We start from the raw sequence: 17,991 nt of genomic DNA on the forward strand, positions 1-17,991 counted from the left end.
TCACTTCCACCATTACCATGTATCACTTTATGGAGACCCAGGCTCTGAGACCACAATGGGAAATCACTGTATTTACTACCTGATGTCCTTCTCATTAACTGACACTTGTCACCTGTATTATGATGGACTATTCCATTGAGCAAATGGAAATTAATTGATGGCTGAAGGTATTTTCCCACTTTTAGGAGCAAGGAAAGTGCATAGAATATGATACTGAGCAAAATTGAACATGTTCCAGTCTATATATATATATATATATATATATATATATATATATATATATATATATATATCGTGTTTCTGTGAGTTAAATTTCTGATTAGTAGAGACTTGATTAATAGAGAATAACTTAATTCCCAGATTTCAGGAATTAGAATAGAGAGTGAAATACATCTGACATTGTACCAACACTATAACAAGCCATCTTCCCAGGATGATTCAGAGCTCTAGTTTGGGGGCAATGATTGTTGAGCATTTCTGGGGAGAATCAGGTTGTTTCCACCTTGGGCTCTTTGGATGTGTGATGGGGACAGCTGAACACAGAGTACGTTCCTCTGATGGCTGGGGCCAAAGCCAGGTCTGGCTTTTGATCTGCTTTGCTTCTTGTCATGACAGATTCCTGGGTTCTGAATTTGCAGATTCCTCACTGGCCTGAGAGTATAGATGGAAGAGAATAGCAGACATGAACTTGGAATTGTTTCTAGAATGTCCCCTATTCATATAATAGAAAATAGGAATTTCCTGAATCCTAAAGACTCCCTGAATCATACCTCAGGCCTGAGCTGGCTATTGACCTTCATAGTTCCAGGTTCAGGACACCTGCCCATTCCCTTTCTCCTTCTCAACCTCCAATTTCCCCTCCCTCTTACACACAGAGATGTTTCTAGGAATCCCTACATCTTCAACTCTTTTGAGAAAGCCCTGGAGCTCTTCTCAGCTTCTTCTCCCATGATACAACTGACCTATCCAAATGCCAACAGCTGCATTTGACAGAAACACTTTTTTTTTGGGGGGGGGGGATACCAGGAATTGAATTCAGGTGTGCTTTACCACTGCGCTACATCTCCAGCCATTATTATCATTATTATTATTATTTTAAATTTTGAAACCAGATCTAAGTTTCTTAGGGTCTCACTAAGTTACTGAGACTAACCTTGAACTTCTGTATCAATCTCTTGAGCCACTGGGAGTACAGGTGTGCCCCACAATGCATGGCACCAGACACACTTTTTAAAGGAGGCAGCTTCAGTTTTAAGGCTAAGAGGTTTTGTTGGTCCACTTTTGTTTCTATCTCACCAGCATGTGATATATATTCTATCTACAGTAAAATTACTACAGACTAGAAGAAACTAAAAGCATATGCCTAAGATAATCAGTGAATTTTTAGAGTAATTATTTTCAGATACTAATAGTGGCTTCCCAGTATTCTGCTGCTCTATCACTGAGCTATACCTCCAGCCATTTTTATTTTATTTTGAGACAGGATCTTGCTAAGTTGCTGAGACTGACTTTGAACTCGTAATCCTCCTGCCTCAGCCTCCAGAGGTGCTGGAATTATAAGCATATACCACCAACTCTCAGCAATGTCTGTGGTTTTTTTTTTTTTTTTTTTTTTAGGGAGGGAGGGAGAGAGAGAGAGAGAGAGAGAGAGAGAGAGAGAGAGAGAGAGAGAGAGAGAGAGAGAATGAGAATTTTTTTTTTTTTTTAGTTTTCGGCGGACACAACATCTTTTGCTTGTATGTGGTGCTGAGGATCGAACCCGGGCCGCACACACATCAGGCGAGCGCGCCACCGCCTGAGCCACATCCCCAGCCCTGTCTGTGGTTTTTAATGTGATTCAGTTTCAAGCAATGCAAAGATCAGTGGGCTTCAAAATATGTGAAATCCTGATGCAGGGAAGATAATCTGATGGGGTATAGTAAAAATTGAATTTTCTGCAGCTAGGCTTTCATGGAGAAGCCCTAAGTAGATACAAGTGGACACCCAGGACCCAACTCAATGGTCAAGTCAGGGAAGATGATTTCAGCTCCAACCCTGCAAGATCCTCATGGCTCCTAACCCAGATATCAGCCTGTCCTGTGTGATTCACTGGGGTTATTTCCTTCCATGCTGGTGGAGCTCTTGCATGGAGGCATCAAAGGCAGCACACCCACACTTCCACACTCCTCTGATGTGGACAGAGCATGTCTCTCCCCTCCAAGAACATCGGGGTGCCATTAATAAACAGGGAAGGCACAGAGAGCTGCTTGCCCTTGCCTATTTCCTTGCTGCAGTTTAGCATTGATTCTGTTCATCAGCTGCTCTAGAGCCACCCTAGGTAAGGCAGCCTTGAACCTGGCCAAGTCATCATTCTTACAACCCCTCCAAACCCAGTGGTCTCACCTGGGTGAATGGTGAGGATGTATGTTCTGGAGAACATAGGAGGGCATTTCAGGGTAGGGTACGAGCAGGTACAGGTCAAGCAAGAGGACTGAAAGCAGCATATTTATGAGCAATGATAAATCCCAGTGACCACATATCCTTTGGCCACCCCAGTGTATTTTGCCCAGATTCCGAGAGTTTTGCCACTTTGATTGTTGTTTTTCATGTTTGGTAAGACAACAGGTGAATCCTTATTTTTTTCTAATGCATTATAACTGTATTATATTATAATTATATTACAGTGGGGTTCATTTTAACATATCAGATTTGATCCAATTTGATCCCTAGAATTTCCTCTTTTTCTCCCCTCCTCCCTTCTTTTGCTCTATTGGTCTGCCTTCTATTTATTTATTTATTTTTAATTGGTGCATTATAGTTATATTTAAAATTGGAATGGATTGTGATATATTCATACATGCACATAGCATAATTTAGTCTTCATTTATTCAGCAAAGGTGCATTGGGTCCTCTCATGTGCTGGGTAATTTTCTAGGTGCTTAAGATACAGCTGCAAACAAAGTAGGCACAGATCTCTCCCTTCCTGGTGCTTAGAATAAGGGAGTTGAGAAAGTCGGTACTACTGAGATGGAGAGGAGAAACCCCAAGCAAGTAAGAAAATAGGGGCGTTGGGGAAACAGAGACAGTCTCTTCAGTATCCAGGGAAAGTTCTGTTGAGAAATAACAGTTGGAGCAAAAGCCCCTCCTGAGGTGAGGAGGCTAGCCATGTGTGTTTGTGGGGGACGTGTTTCAGGCCAAGGGACAGCAAGTGCAAAGTCTCTGAGGCAGGCTGAGCACACCTGGCATGTTGGAGGAACAACAGAGGTTCTTGTACGTAAAAGAGAATACACTGGAGTTCATAAGGATCAGATCCCATAAGACAACACAGTCCACTAGAACTTTCTGAAATGCTGAAAATATTCAAGTGCCTTCTGATATGTTGGTCATTAGACCCCTGTGGCTCTTGGCCACTTGACTGTGTAGTGAAACTGAGGAACTAGCTGTTAGTCATATTTTAAGTTTAAATAGCTCCATGTGGCCAGTGGCTGCTCTGTTCAACACAGATGCAGACATTGTAAGCCCCCTCCCCTAGGATCACACAGTGATATCACACTGCCAGGATGAGTAAAGCACAGAGAGCCAGGGGAGTGAGGGAGACAGTCTGAAGCCCAGAGGCTGTTGATGAGACCTTCAGGGAGACCAGGTGACACTGCTGAGTCCAACTTGGTTGCCCTGAAACTGTTCTCATAACTCTTGCTCATGGTGCTTCCCTGAATGTGGAACCTTGTGACGTGGCATTGTGCCTGATGTTATGATTATTTTATTAAAATAGTCTAATAAGGAGACTCCCAGAGGACTGAGAGCCATTATCTCTCTAAATGGAGGTGATGTGAATAGGCAGAGAATTAAGGGCAGCAGCCCAACCAGCAGGGCACCAGCTCTGGAGCCCAGGATTTTGCTTTGGTCTGCCTGTCTCTGCTTCTTCCAAAGGTTTAACTCAAAATGGGGGGGGGGCCTTCCACATGAACCATAATCTCTGAAATGCTTCCCATCTGTCTTTCAGTGATTCTAATGCAATGACCCATAGAGGAGATTTTTTTTTAAGTCAGCTGCTGTGCATGATGAGTTTTGGTGTTAGTTGTATGCATTTCCTCTGCTTGGTTGTTGGTATCTACACAACATCTCCCACCTGGCTTTGTCTCCCATTCTCCCTGTTTTGTGGTATGATGCCCACATCCACTGTACCCATAGATGACCTGCCAATGGAAGAATAAAGGAATAAAAGAGCCAGGATGGTTTTGGGTGCTCTGAGTTTTGAAAATCTATTTTAATCAACCTTTATTAATAATTTCGGTGTCATGAACCACAACTTTGCAATCTGAATGCATGCTTTCTTTATGTTTCTGAGTAAGTATCTGTGAAGATTTAATGGCAGAGCCCTGAAACCTATTTCTTTGCTTCTTGGGTAGGGTGATGTAACTCTCAGTTTCCAACCCCAGAGTCAGTGCTTATATCAGGCCCATGTGCTGAGGAGCAGCAGTCCCAGAGCCTTATCTATGTGATGGGGAAAACCTCATTATACCACTGTGGCCATTGGCCACCAGGAAACAAACCAATCAAAATGTGAAGTTTCAGGGGCAACAGGAAGGAACATGTAGGAGCAACTTAGGTAAAATGGGTTTATGTGTGTAAACCATCTGTTTCCAAAGATGGCACTCAGGACCTGTCAGATAACAGGGATCAGAGAGTCAGACAGCCACGAGCTGGGTGGTGCTGTCCTTTGGCAAGAATTTCAGTCTCTCCAATAGCTCTGTCCTTAGTAAAATGGACATGACAATAAAAATTGTGATCATTTCCAGAGTTGCTGTGAGAAAGCAGTGAGCTCAAGTGTGTAAAACTCTTTTTAAATTAAAAAAAAATCTCCCAAACTAAAAATTTAAACAAATATGCAAAGATGGATTTATTGTTCATGTGCAAGGATTTCCATCTGCACTGTCACCACCCATGATGTGAAGCTCATGAAGGTCAAAGTCTGATTTGAGGGCTGGAAGTGGCTGTTCCTGCAGCCTGATTGTCTGCCCTCTGAGTCTGATCTGTGGATACAGGTGAGTTTGTCACAGGCTAGTCCTTTTAAACACCAGTGGTCCTCTGACACCCTGAAGTTGCTTGTTTTCAGGGGAAGTTCTGGAAAGCATTGAGGTGACAGGGCTATTTGTGTGAGAAGAGGCACAACCGTGGATACATTCCAATTCAGTGCTGCTCGTTCTTCATTCTGATGGACGATTCCGACTTTCCAGTGGGCTGGGAATCCTTCATCTCCACCTGGACCGTCCACAGTCCTCGCATCTCCCCACATGAATTATGCATGCCTGTGGGCTGTTTCGTTTTCCATCTCTGATAGCCATAATGATGGTAATTTTCATTTCCCTTTACTGTTCTGAAGACCATATGGGAGATGGTGTGCATAGTAAAAAGAATAGAAATTTCACAGACAAGGCTCCTGTGGATGGGATGCGATATAGGCCCAGACATGTTGACAGGACAGTGTACCAGATGGCAGTGACTCACACCTGGGCAGAGAGTGAACAGTGATCTGCAGGATGGAAGCTTGGCCAGGAGCTGGTCTTGTGGCCTCTGGCAGATCACATCCCTTGTTTTTGGAATGATGCTTCAGATCCCCTGACCTGCAGGTCCGTCCGTGTGTGGTGGGGTAGACAGACTCTGTGTGTTCACCAGTGTCCATCCTAATACCACCTGGAGAAGTCCTTGCTTATTATCTGAATGAACTCATCAATATTTATGAGCCTATTTTCTCTCTTTTGACTCGAGAAAAGCAAAAGCCTAACAGGGAGCCCCTATTATCTCACCTCAGCACCACTGCTTTCTGAACAGGAATTAGAGACTCTGACTGGCAGGTTTATGTACATTTAACTTGCAAAAATAAGGAAGGACACCATTATCACCTGAGAACCTCCTTAGTGTCTGTGACTAGAATATCTGTGGAGAGGATTCAGGGGGCCCAGGGCAAGTGGGGAGGCAGGCTGGTGTTCACTTGGATGTCCCCTCATAGCTTAAGTACCACCATGGCTTCCTGAGCATCTCTACCCTGCAGCCAGTTCCTCTGCCAACCACTAGCAAAGGAGTTAGGAAGTTAACCTCAAGATGAAATGTACCATTTCTTTTTTTAGGAAATGACGTCTGGAGTAAGCTATGACTCCATCTTTATATAAAATAACAGGTGGAAAAGAGTGACCTGATATTTTGATGAGTCAGAGTGAAAAGAGCATGTTTTGATGAGGCAAAACAAAACAAATAAATAAATAAATAAATCACAATAGGAGGCCAGCCAGGGGTAAAAGAAGGCAGAAAACAAAGATGGCCTCCACAGAGACACCTAGGGTAAGAGAGATTTGCAGGGCGTCTGGTACTGAGTACCCTGAGAACACTGATGAGCCCCTTTGGGGAGATTTGGGCAGTGATTCTCATTGCTGGCTAAAGTTGAGAATCATCTAAGCTTCTTTTAAAAAATTTCTAAGTCCAGCCAGTCACCCATCCCCCCCTAATTCAGAACTCTGAGAACATTCTTGGTCAGGCCTGGACTGAGCCCTACTTATAAATGGGCCCTGATGCAAAAACTCCAGCATCTAAAGGCAGCTTCTTCCAAAGCAGCCGTTATTTTCTTAGTATGGAGCTTAGAGGTGAACATGAGAACCCTCTATGACCTGACTCGATTCAGAGTCAAAGGAAACTGGAAGGGGAGATTTATAAGATCATGTTCTCCTTTTATACATACTTGTCCTGCAATGTCCTGTAAACTAGCAATAATTCTTAAAATAAAAAGAAAATCCACAAAGGAAAAGCCTTCTGAAAGTCCCTAATGCCATCCTCTGATAGTTTCCATGTTCACCCCCTCTGTCCTGGCACTAAGATCCCAAAGATCTTTGAAAATAGGTGCTCCTATTAGAATCCTAATAAACACAATATAGGTAGAAAACATCCTAAGTTGAAACTATGTTCAATACTCTCATATATCCATCATTGATTCAAAATTCATAAGTTAAGTCATCCAAAATTGGGGACCATCTGTGCTGAAATTGGTTTCTCTAGGATTTTAACTACTGTTGAACTACCCAAGAATCCTGTGTCGGGATTCCTGCTCTTGTTCAGGGTTCCTCAGTAAGAGGCATCATTGTTTTGAGGCTATATGTTTCTAGGCAGTCATGGTGACACTAATGAGATAAGCAACAGCAGCTGCAGGAGCAGCTGCAGAGAGCCTGCTTCAGCCAGGAGTGGTATCCACATCTTGGGGCAGCCTGATGATGATTCCTTTACTAATCTTCTCTCCTATTCGGCCTGTTTTCCCTGCAGAGTGACTACTCAAGTGACACAGAGAGTGAGGACAACTTCCTCATGATGCCCCCACGTGACCATCTGGGGCTCAGCGTCTTCTCCATGCTCTGCTGCTTCTGGCCTTTGGGCATCGCCGCCTTCTACTTGTCCCATGAGGTAAGGCCTCTGTCAATCATTTGCACCCAGTGCATGGTGGTGTTAATGTTAGACACACCCAGACCAGGAAGAGGAGAGCGAGCCAAGGAAGCCTGTTCATCTCCTGCAAAAAGGGGGTCAGCATTTGAGCAACTGGAGAACGAGTTCGGAAAATCTGGGGAAGCTCCGGGGGGTCTGAGCAGAATCCTTTAGGTTGCTTCATCTCTCAGCATGACATGGCTCTGTCCTTGCCCGAATGGGACTGCCTTCAAGAGGAAGCCTGTATGGCAGAAGCACATGACTACTTGGTAGAGAGCAGATGGCCTTTGGGAACTTGACTTTCACTTAGGCCTTAAGTTCATAAAGGCAGACCCAACCCCAGGACTGGGAAGCATAGTGCTCAGATAAGTACACCCTAGAGAACACGGAACTCTGTGAGAAAGGTGAAAATGTGAGCTTTGTTTTCCTTGTTAAAGGCTCATTTGTATAAAGCAGATTCTGGTTCCACTGTAGGTCGTGTGTACCAATCCCAGTGAATGCTGTGCTAGTGGAAATGGCACATGTCAGTGTGCAATTGTGTCCTCCCTCGCTCCAGGGGAAACTCATGAAGGTACCAGTTCCCAGCCCTTTTTCATTACACAACACCCTCTTGTTTGTCCCCACGTGAAACCCAGATTTTGAAAGACTTATCCAGCAGAGGAAGATTGTTCACTCAGAAGTCATCCCTATTCATCCAAGAAAGACCCTTAGATTATCAATTAAAATGTGAGATTACAGTGTCACCAGAACCTGTTACCATTACCCAACCAAAACTGGTCAAAAGGCAGCATCATTGTCAGCATAACAGTGTTCACAGGGTGTACTTGGGCAGGTGGAAAATCCCTGGGGGCACTTGGGGAATCCTCCTGTGCATCCTATAAGTCTGGGAGTGAAACTGCAAATGGCTGACTCTGGTAGGTCCTTTGCTCAAAATATTTTTTTTTTTTTTTACTTGGCTTGAAATTGCTTCCCTGGCTGAGTCAAGCAGTTGCTTCTTGCTGGCTTTGGTATTGATGGAATTTGTTTTACTGGTGAGCAAAGAAAAAAAACTTGTGTGGTTTTCTTCTTCCCACTTGTATGTCTGGAGTGGTGAAAGTCAAGGATGATCACAAATTGTCTGTGGCCCTCCTGAGAAGAAGTGCCTCTTAGGGACAGGAGAGGCAGAGAATTACTTCTATCTTGGGGTCCCTGCTCTGTGTAGCTCTGTGTTCCTGGTTCTGGAGGAAAATAGAGAGAAGATGGGGAATCCTGTGATGCTGGCCCATCTTTGGCCTGGAGGTTCAGTCCAGGCTTCTCTTCTGTGAACTGATTCCATGAATGTCACAGAACCCTCTCTCTAGTAGCACAAGCACAGAGAAAGTCAGTCTCCTGGGCCTTGCAGAGCCTGGGCAGGGTGGGTAGAGACAGGCCCAGGGGCTTAACTCTGAAGTGAGGATGTAGCACTGCATCCACAGTGGATTGGGGCATACAGGAATCTGAACAAAGATAGTGGATGGATGGATGGACACTCACAGTGGACAGAGCCTGTCCCTGCCGTCTATGTTGGATCCAAAGCCTGGGTTAGGCAAATAAGCAATAACAGTCTCACCAAAAACTGGGAGATAAGGACAACGAAGTGAAGAAACCTGTCTACTGACTGCATAGGGCACTGTGGGCTTTACCACTGAGCAGAACTCTATCCAAAGTCTCCCTCCTACATCATCCCTGAGTGGGAAAGGACAGGGCACACCACCTTTCAGCTGGTAGGACAAGCCCTCTATAGCCCTACCAACAGGAACATCTTCAATGCAGGAGCTCTGTTTTGTTTACTAAATTTTGGAATCATATTGATACTTTTATCTTATGTTCTACTGGGAGAGGTGTTCTATTCCCAGAGATGAGAGAAGAAGTCCCTATAGATCAGCCAGAAGGGTGACAAGTGGTTGTGAACCCTGGTAGGTGACAGGGGTCACAGGGAGACATTGCCTGTGCATCGAAAGGAGAGGCTAGACGTTTGTCAAAACCAACACACTAATGACCCCATATCATGTGAGGTCTCTGCTACTCCCTGATGCCAGGGTTGAAATCCACCACTCTGGAGCACAGCAAGCTGTGGACAGCATCTTTGTCCACGAGGTTGTAATTATACTACACATCAAGACTACAGTTGCAGAGACTGGTGTTTGGATTCTGTTTCTCAGAAAGTTTTATTCTTAACAAGATAATAGCTTCTTAGGCATGTATCTGATGATTCATGATGTTTATTTAATAAAATCCCCTTCAATGGTCAAGGGGATTTTTATTATTTGTTCAAGCAGCAGATATGAAGTACAGTTGCTGTACACAGTTTTGATCATATTTTTTGGAGGGGAACCTCAAGTATTTTTGCAGAGGTGAGGGGTTGCTTGCAATGTTAGAGAATGGAATGGTAATCTCCCAGCCCAGAACCCTCCAGCCTTCCTTTTCCAAGTTGCTTGGAGAATGGATTCTCTTCAGTGAAACTACCATAACTAAGAGTACCAACATTTCCCTAAAGAAATCTCTATAGCTGAGTTCCCTTCCCAGGACCTATGAATGTCCTTTCCAATTAAGAGCTCCCATGCTGAGATCCCTTCCTCTTTACAATGTGCAGCTGTGTTGTGCTGGACTGTGTTGTCATTCTGGGCAGCCACTGACCCCTGCACACAGAGCCTCAGCCTGGCCACAAGGCTGCTGTGTATTCCATTTATCCCTCTGCAGCCCAAACTGCAGACACAAAATCTCCATCAGGCCATTTGAGGGGAGCAGGCAGCTGCCAAGGGAAGGGTGTGTGGCACGAAATAGAACAGACACACTCTGAGAATCATTGCATTAAATTAAATCAGTGCTTGCTGAGGCAAGGCCAGCTAAGAATTCTAAACCCAGGAACTGGAGGGAGGAGAAGCCCCCTGCAACCCTGAGTTGTAGGATCTGGATGGAGAGCAACAGCAGTGCAAAGCACATGCTCCAAACCAGAACTCCCCAAGGCCACGGTGCTATTGGCAGGAAATCTTTGACATCCAAGTGTGATATTTTTGGTTGTCCCCCCCCCCCCCATCACAGATCCTATCTCAGTGTTCTTACTGACAATTACGGCTGTGTCTGCTTATTGTCAAAATAGCTATTCAGTGAAGTCAAAGAACCATGCAAGGCCATTCCGGGAAAACATAATGAAACAACAAATCATGGTGGTTTGATTAAATTCATCAGTGGTGAAAAGAATTAATGGCATCTCTGGGTTATTTATCTGAGATATTTTTGATACTGCCCTCCTCTAGCTAAGTCCTGGTCCACAGGCAATTCCATCATGCCTCGATTTCCTGATCCATAACATGGTCTTGAAATAATTCCCACAGCCTGGAATTGGCTGAGAGCTGAAAAAGTGAAAATCCCCTGGAGGTGTCAGGGGAGGAGCTGATTCCGAAAGTTTGATAGTCTCCCGCTGGAAACTGGATTGTCCATGCCCTGTGGATCCATTGGCCAATGGGTGACTGGAAGGAGACAGATTTCAGGAATTCTAAAAAGGAGTTTATAAAGTAGGAGCAACAGTAGTAATTGAAATTTCATAAGGAGCATAATTTTGCTGAGCACTATGTGCCAGAGACCGCGTTAAAAACTGCACTCTTGCTTCTCGGGTGTGCCCCCAGTCTGCAGCTCCTAGTCCTGTGTGCTCCTCAGCCCCTGCACACTTGTTATCCCCTCCTACCTGCTCCAACTGTCTGTGAAGCAGGGTCCAGGAATCTAAATTTGAATAAAGGCTCCAGATAATTCTAGTGTTGCTCAAGTTTGGGTAGTGCTCTCATACCCACCCAACCTTATGGGAAATGTGTGACACAGGCACTTGCAATTAGGGATTGTGGGCACTGCTGTGATATTACCCAGATAAGTGTTGATATCGGAGCTCAGTGAGGTATAGTGACATACCTAAGTTATGGTTAGCAGTGGCCTGGGCTTCTAGGACAGTCAGGAAGCAGTTGGTTCAGCCCTGAGTCATGACAAAGGACTCAGTATGGATGCCAAATGGGAACCAACAAATGGAGTATGTTGCCTACCACTTCATTTCTCCCCAACACTATTCACTGCTTGATCCAGCCCCTGATGCAAGCAAGTACTGTAAGCCAGTTTACAGTGAAGAAGGTGTGGATGTGTGCAGTTTGGGTGGTGTGAATCCATTTAGGAATTGATGTTTCTGAATGATGCTCAGAGAGAAAACAAATCCCACAATTTCCTGAATAACTGTATGACTGTTGTAAGCTAGTTAATGCCTACACTTTATCTTATTTAATCTCTGCGATGAGTCTGAAATGTGAAAAAAAAAACTATTTAAGTGGAAAAAAAGTTTCAAGGATAAATAACTTGTAGAAAACACAGAGGTATCAGCTGTGGGTAAAAAAAAAAAAACAAGTAGAAATATTTCTAACCTTTGAAGACACATTTTCTGCAGTTTAACTTTGGCTTTTACCTGTTTGCAAATAAAAATAGAACCACAGGACTTGCTCTTAAATCCAGTGTCCCCAAGCCCTACTTGAAAATTGTGGCAGCAGAGGAAGGGCAGCCCTGTAGAAACACAATTGGGTGTTTGCCCTCATGGCCCTTCCCTCAATCCCACAGGACAGTAGAAGCCAGAGACGGAAGCTGGACACCCTCTGACCGGGAGGACTCAGGTCTGGAACCAGCACTAACAGGACATGTGCTGAGCCTGCCTGCAGCATCTTCTGTTCTCAGCATTTATTATGTCTTGATTTAATTTCATTTCATAAAATGTTTCTTTCTTTTACTAACTGCAACATTATAACAATAATTAAATGAGAAAGGGTATTCAGAACCAGATTATGAATTTTATGAATAGCACCAGCAAAGGGAATTGGGTAAATGAGGGGGAAAAAAGGAATCTCTTTATGGTACTGAAATCTAGATGAACTAGAGTTCAGTGGAACTGTAACCATGTTCTTTGAAATCCCTTCATGCAACCCGTATTTACTGAACACTTATGATGTGTCAGACATTGCTCTGAGTGTCTGGGATGCAGCAGTAGGCAAAACAGGCACAACACCCCTTTACGAAACTCACATTCTAGTGAAGTCAGACAGCAATAAATAAAAGCACAATGAGAACATGATATTTCATGATAAAGCCATAGGCTCCATCCATGAGGACCACCTGAGAAAAAGTCTTCCTGGCAGAGAGACAGTCAGTGCAAAGGCCCTGAGGTATAAGCACACTTGCTGCATATGAGAGATTACATGGAAGCAGGCTTGGCTGAAGCAGGGTGACCATTGGGTATAGAAATAAGAAATGAGGAGAGAGAGAGAACCATGTAGAGTGAGGTGGAGCTAGACCTCAGGACCCTTGATCTGTGTCAAAGAGCTGTGCTTTCTCTTTGGGATAAGAAGCCACTGAAGTGTTTGGGCAGAAGTGAAACATCATCTGGCTACACTCTCTCAGGGGAGCTGGTGAAGGTTCAGGGCAGCAGCAAAGACCTCATGCTGGAGACATTGCCATAATCCAGGAAGAGGTCTGGACCATGGTCATTATCAGGAATTTATTGTCTTGAAATAATTGCCTCTGGGTTTGAGCTGTGGTGTGAGAAAGGTAGAGGGGGAAGGATCCATGAGAAGGTGGGGTTTTCAGCAGCAAGAAGTGTGTAGGAGCTCAGCTCAGACTTTATCAAGACTATGTGCCTATTAGCATTGAGTGGCAGTGTGGAGTAGGGGCTGGTTGTGTTTGATCATTTAGGGTTCAAGGGAGGCATGAAGCAGGTTGGATGTGCATGTTTGAAGTTCAAGGGGAAAGTCTGAGCTGAGTATATGAATGTAAGAAGAGCTGAGCACTACCAGAAGCGGCAGTGAGGAGGATGGTAGGAGCATTAAGGACCCACTGGCATGGAGGAAGGGACAACACCATGGAGTGGGCTCCAGAGAGAGCTGAGAACAGCAGGCATCATGGCGGGTAGGGCAATGGGTGTGACCTATGGATGCTGGGGACATCTCGATTCTTGATCCAGATGCTGGCTGCACACTTGTGGAAACATGTGGAGCTTTACACCTATGGGTTGTGCACTTTTCTGTAAGTGTGCTATATACTTTGATTAGAAAGCTTTAAAAACATGGAAAGAAAGCAGTCGAGTTTGGCACACTTTTTCTTTTGAAAAGTTTTGCTGTAAATAGAGAGATCATGTCAAGAGCTGGGTTTTTAAGTGGAAGAAATTATAGCACAGTTGTAGGGGATGAAAATGACCCAAGAGAGAGGGGAATATTGATGCTGTGGGACAGGGGTTGGTGGGAAAGGATTCCTGGAGAGATGTTATGGAGCAGGGGAGCAGGAATAACCAATTGACATCTTCTCTGTAGCTCCTCAGTTCATCCCAAGCCACGGGAGAGGAAGGAGCTGTGGGGTAGATGTGCCTGGGAATAGAGGAATGGGAAAGCCCTCCTCCAGAGGTTCTGTCTCCTGAGCAAGAAGGATGCTTGGGTGAGGGAGAAGGAGGAGCTGGGCCAGGAATGGGCCCAGGGAGTGTGCAGAAGGATTGAGAGGAATAGAGCTGGGGGCACGTGGTGGAAGCCAAGGTGCTCTGGCAGCAAGGCTGGTGCTGTCTGCAGGTTCCACACTTCTTCCAGCTTCATCCTTAGGAGCAGCTACAACTGCAGCTGCCATTAGGCAGAGGGGGATTCACCAGGGTCCTCAAAAACCACAGAGCAAGAGAGGCAAGTACTGCCTGGAATAGCAAAGGAGTGGTTTAAGGAATCTCCTCTGAGTCCGAGGGAATTAGGAAGGGAAGAGATAATGTGAGAGCAGCTGGGGAGAGGGCAGTGAAGAGCTCCCATGTGGTATGACTCCCTTCTCCTTCTTTTCTAAATTGAGAATAATTGTATTTTTTTTTACTTTTGATTGGTGCACCACAATTATACATAATATTGGAATTCATTATGCCGTATTTGTACATGTACATAATTTGATCAGGCTCATTCTCCAGCACCTTCTTTTACCCTCTTCATCCCTCCCCCTGGTCCACTTGCTCTGCTCTACTAATTGCGCTTCTATTATTATTGTTTCTGTTAGTGCATATGATTATACGTAAGTGAGATTCATTGTGGTGTATTCACATATGGATGTAGAATAATTTGGTGGGTTTCTTTCCCCGTTTTTCCCCCATGCCCTCTATTCTTCCTTCTCTCTCAATTTCCTTCCTCTAGTCTCTTGGTTTTATTTCTATTTTTACGGGATCCCTTTTTTTATCCCTCCCCCCTGACTTCCAGCTTCCACATATGAGAGAAAATACTCAACCCTTGGCTTTCAGGGTCTCATTCACTTCTCAAAATAGCAGATCAGATCAGGATACAGGCAAGAGAAGTCAAGCACCAGGGCTCAGGATCCTGGCCCCCATCTTCATTGCCCACCTCTGGATTAGGTTCAGTGATTACTATATTTAGTGACTGATTCCACCAAATCATGCCCAACTAATAGAAAAAAAAATCGTGGGTCTTGCTTTAGACATTACAAATCCCCCAAGGCAAAGAACTATATAAGTTGAAAAATCTTTCCCTCATGTTCCCAGTGAAATAACAGCCCCTGATTGTAGCTCCCAGGGATGTATGTGTCCTTCTCCATCTGACTCCATCAGAAATGGATAATATTAAATTATGGGAGAGAACCAAGCAATCCTGGATAATGATATGTACTAAAGGCACTTATTATTTCTCTCAAATTTGATGTTGTCCAGCAGTGTAGAAATAGAAGCCAAGCACATGTTGGCCCTCCTCCCTCTAAATAAGAGGCTCACAAATTCTGCAAAGGTGGAGGAAAACAATTATGGGATTTGGGTGTGAAAACCTGTCATTCAGATATACCTTAGTAGAACACATGAGCTATGCTATCCTTATTCCAAAGGGAGTTAAGAATTGATTTGCCTTCTCTAACTTTATCCTGGATATTAAGGCTAATTCTTTATGGCTGGCTTGTAGGATTCTTATCAGTGTTTTCAGCCCATTTCCAGAAAACAATCCAAACTCTCCTGCACCTGCCTTCAACATGTCACTCAGAGACATGGTTCCTTGCAAGAGCACCAAATGATGTACCTTATTTGGATTTAAATTTCATCCTTACATTCTTAAGCTGCCATACAATTGGTGAACTATTCACAGAGCCATGGGCATTTGGATGATTTGCCTCATCTTCCAGTTTTTTGTTTTGTTTTGTTTTTTGGGGGGTTTATTTCTATGAAAAGAACAAACTGAATTGCTCTTGGAAAAATATGTGAGGTCAGTAAGATAATTTGAAAACAGGGCACAGGAAATCGTTGGAGATTTCTGTTCATTGTTCAGACTTTGGATCTCCTGCAGGTGAAATAGTTCAGATATTTGATGTTTATTTATACATTTTGGGGGGGTCAAAGCTCCTTTGAAAGATGATTGAAAATAAAGCCTCCCAATGTTTTTCTTACACCCCTGACACAGACTGTTTTACCTGCCTGAGATTTGCTCTCCTCATTCCACCTTCCCCTCCTGCTTTCCCCCTCTGTAGAATGGCTCAGGAGTATCTGAGTCCTTCACACACCCATCAGCCCCCTTTCAGATTGATTTAATGGTCACTGACTGCATATCAGCCGTGTTTCCATTCATCATCTTTGTATGGACCCATGTCATTGGTCACATGGTTCACTCCATGCCCAGTGTTGCAGCCTGTGCAAAGTGGAAGGGATGCCCAGTCCTTATGGCTGGGGTTCAGAGAGCTCCAGGAAGCCCCAGTAGTACAAATGCAATGAGGTGGGGGCTGTACTGGTGGCCAATGATCCTGTCCTCCGTGAGGGGACCAAGAAAGAGATCTCTATTTCTCCTTCCTTCCTTCCTTCCTTCCTTCCTTCCTTCCTTCCTTCCTTCCTTCCTTCCTTCCTTCCTTCCTTCTTTATCCCCAACCCACTAGACCCTGCCCTTCTCCATGGTCCTCTCTCAGCATGCCTTTGGAGGAGCAGTCCTGCAGCACCTCCAGGAGAAAGGTGATGAACATCTACCATGCATCTGTCTGCATTAAAGTGCAATTTGGGAGGGAAAAAATTCTTAAGTGGAGAGATTTTAGCTTTATGTTCTGAAAAGGGCTACATATGCTTTTCCTTGTTCCTATTCTAATATTTCAAGGCATAATTTGCTTCCCTGGGGGCTACCTCATTCCATCTTATGTTTCTTTCTCAAAGAGCTACAGTTATTAAAGAGTGTAGCATTTCTTCCATTTTCTTCTTCCAAAGTATTCATTTTTGCCTTGTTCAGGAGGAAATGCTAAAGCTAGGGAGAGGGTGCACTTACCCTCAGAGTCACTGAGTGAATCCTCAGTGGTCAGAGCTGGAGCTTAGGACACTGCCTTTCCTGCAGATGCTGAGAGGCCCCTAATGCTATAGCTGTGTAATGGATAAGTTCAGTTTGGTGATCCCTGGACAGAAATGTCTGTAAGCCCATCTCTAGTAGGCTCCACTGAACACAGAACTGCAGCATAGTTCAAGGTCTTGTTAATGCTTTATTTATAGTAGCGATCCCAGGTCAACAACAACAACAACAAAAAAAAAAAAAATGAAATGAGGCCTGAAAAGAAGAAAATAAGAACAGAGTGGTATCTTTTAATACATAACTGCTGTCTACTTAGAACTTTCTCTGGACTAACTCAACAGTGGAGCAGGGCTGGAGAGGGAATCAATAGTACATCTCCTATGCTCCACTGCAAAGCCTGCCCCATGGGGAACTATTTGCCCTGCACTCCCAAGTTGCATTATCTGGCTCCTCCAGGGATACTGTGGAGGCCAGAAGCCATTCCCCTGAGTATGGGGCTCTGAATTGTAGTGGAGGAAAGAGTAAAGACCCTGATAGTAGAATGACATGACCTGTATGGAAATGGTCATGGAGGAGAGAACCAGGGCAGAGCAAGCGGCCCTGAGTTTGGGAGACACTGAGGCACTGACCAAGAGTCACCTCAACACCCAACCAACCATCCAGGACAGCCTGTTAATCCTAAAGCAGATTCAGGGCTCTCGTCTACAAATGTGGATGAGTCCTCCTCCTCAGAGGATTTGGAAGGGTTCAAAACACAGCATTGAAACTTGTTCTGATCCAGAATATAGCTTATGACAAAACCAGTTCCTATGATATAACAAGCTGACATCCACTCTTTGTTCAAAACACAACCTGTGTTAGCCAAATCAGAACCCACACTGGGGAGGGTAATTCTCACCAGGTAATGCAATGATGTGGGCATTAAACATTCCCAGCCCTGGCTACAGTGAAAGGATCCAGCAAAGTAGAAAATTGTGCTGCTGCAGACATGCAATTCATGGAATGGGGAAGGCCTCCCCATTAGGTGTCTGTGAGACAAAAATGGTGGTCATAGTATTGCCCTAAATAGGAAAGAGACCACACGTAAAGTGCTTTATATGCATTATTGCACCAAATTCCCACAACACTCTGATAAAATTGGTACTAGTATTTTCACCATTTTACAGATTTGAATTCAATTCTGTATTAATCAGGGTCTATGCTGAATAGACTGTTCAGAATAAGCTTACAGCAGATT

At 44.3% G+C, this 17,991-nt stretch overlaps 1 protein-coding gene across 1 annotated transcript in view; it reads left to right on the top strand.

The window, feature by feature from the left end:
- SYNDIG1 (synapse differentiation inducing 1) overlaps positions 1–17,991 on the top strand; it is a 193,682-nt gene that overhangs the window by 111,841 nt on the left and 63,850 nt on the right. Inside the window, exon 3 of the mRNA XM_081293226.1 lies at positions 7,288–7,425. Coding sequence (XP_081149352.1) covers positions 7,288–7,425 — 138 coding nt within the window. The remainder of the gene's footprint in view (positions 1–7,287; positions 7,426–17,991) is intronic.

Source organism: Spermophilus citellus, assembly GCF_964194105.1.
Source record: "Spermophilus citellus genome assembly, chromosome: 4".
Taxonomy (NCBI): Eukaryota; Metazoa; Chordata; class Mammalia; order Rodentia; family Sciuridae; genus Spermophilus; species Spermophilus citellus.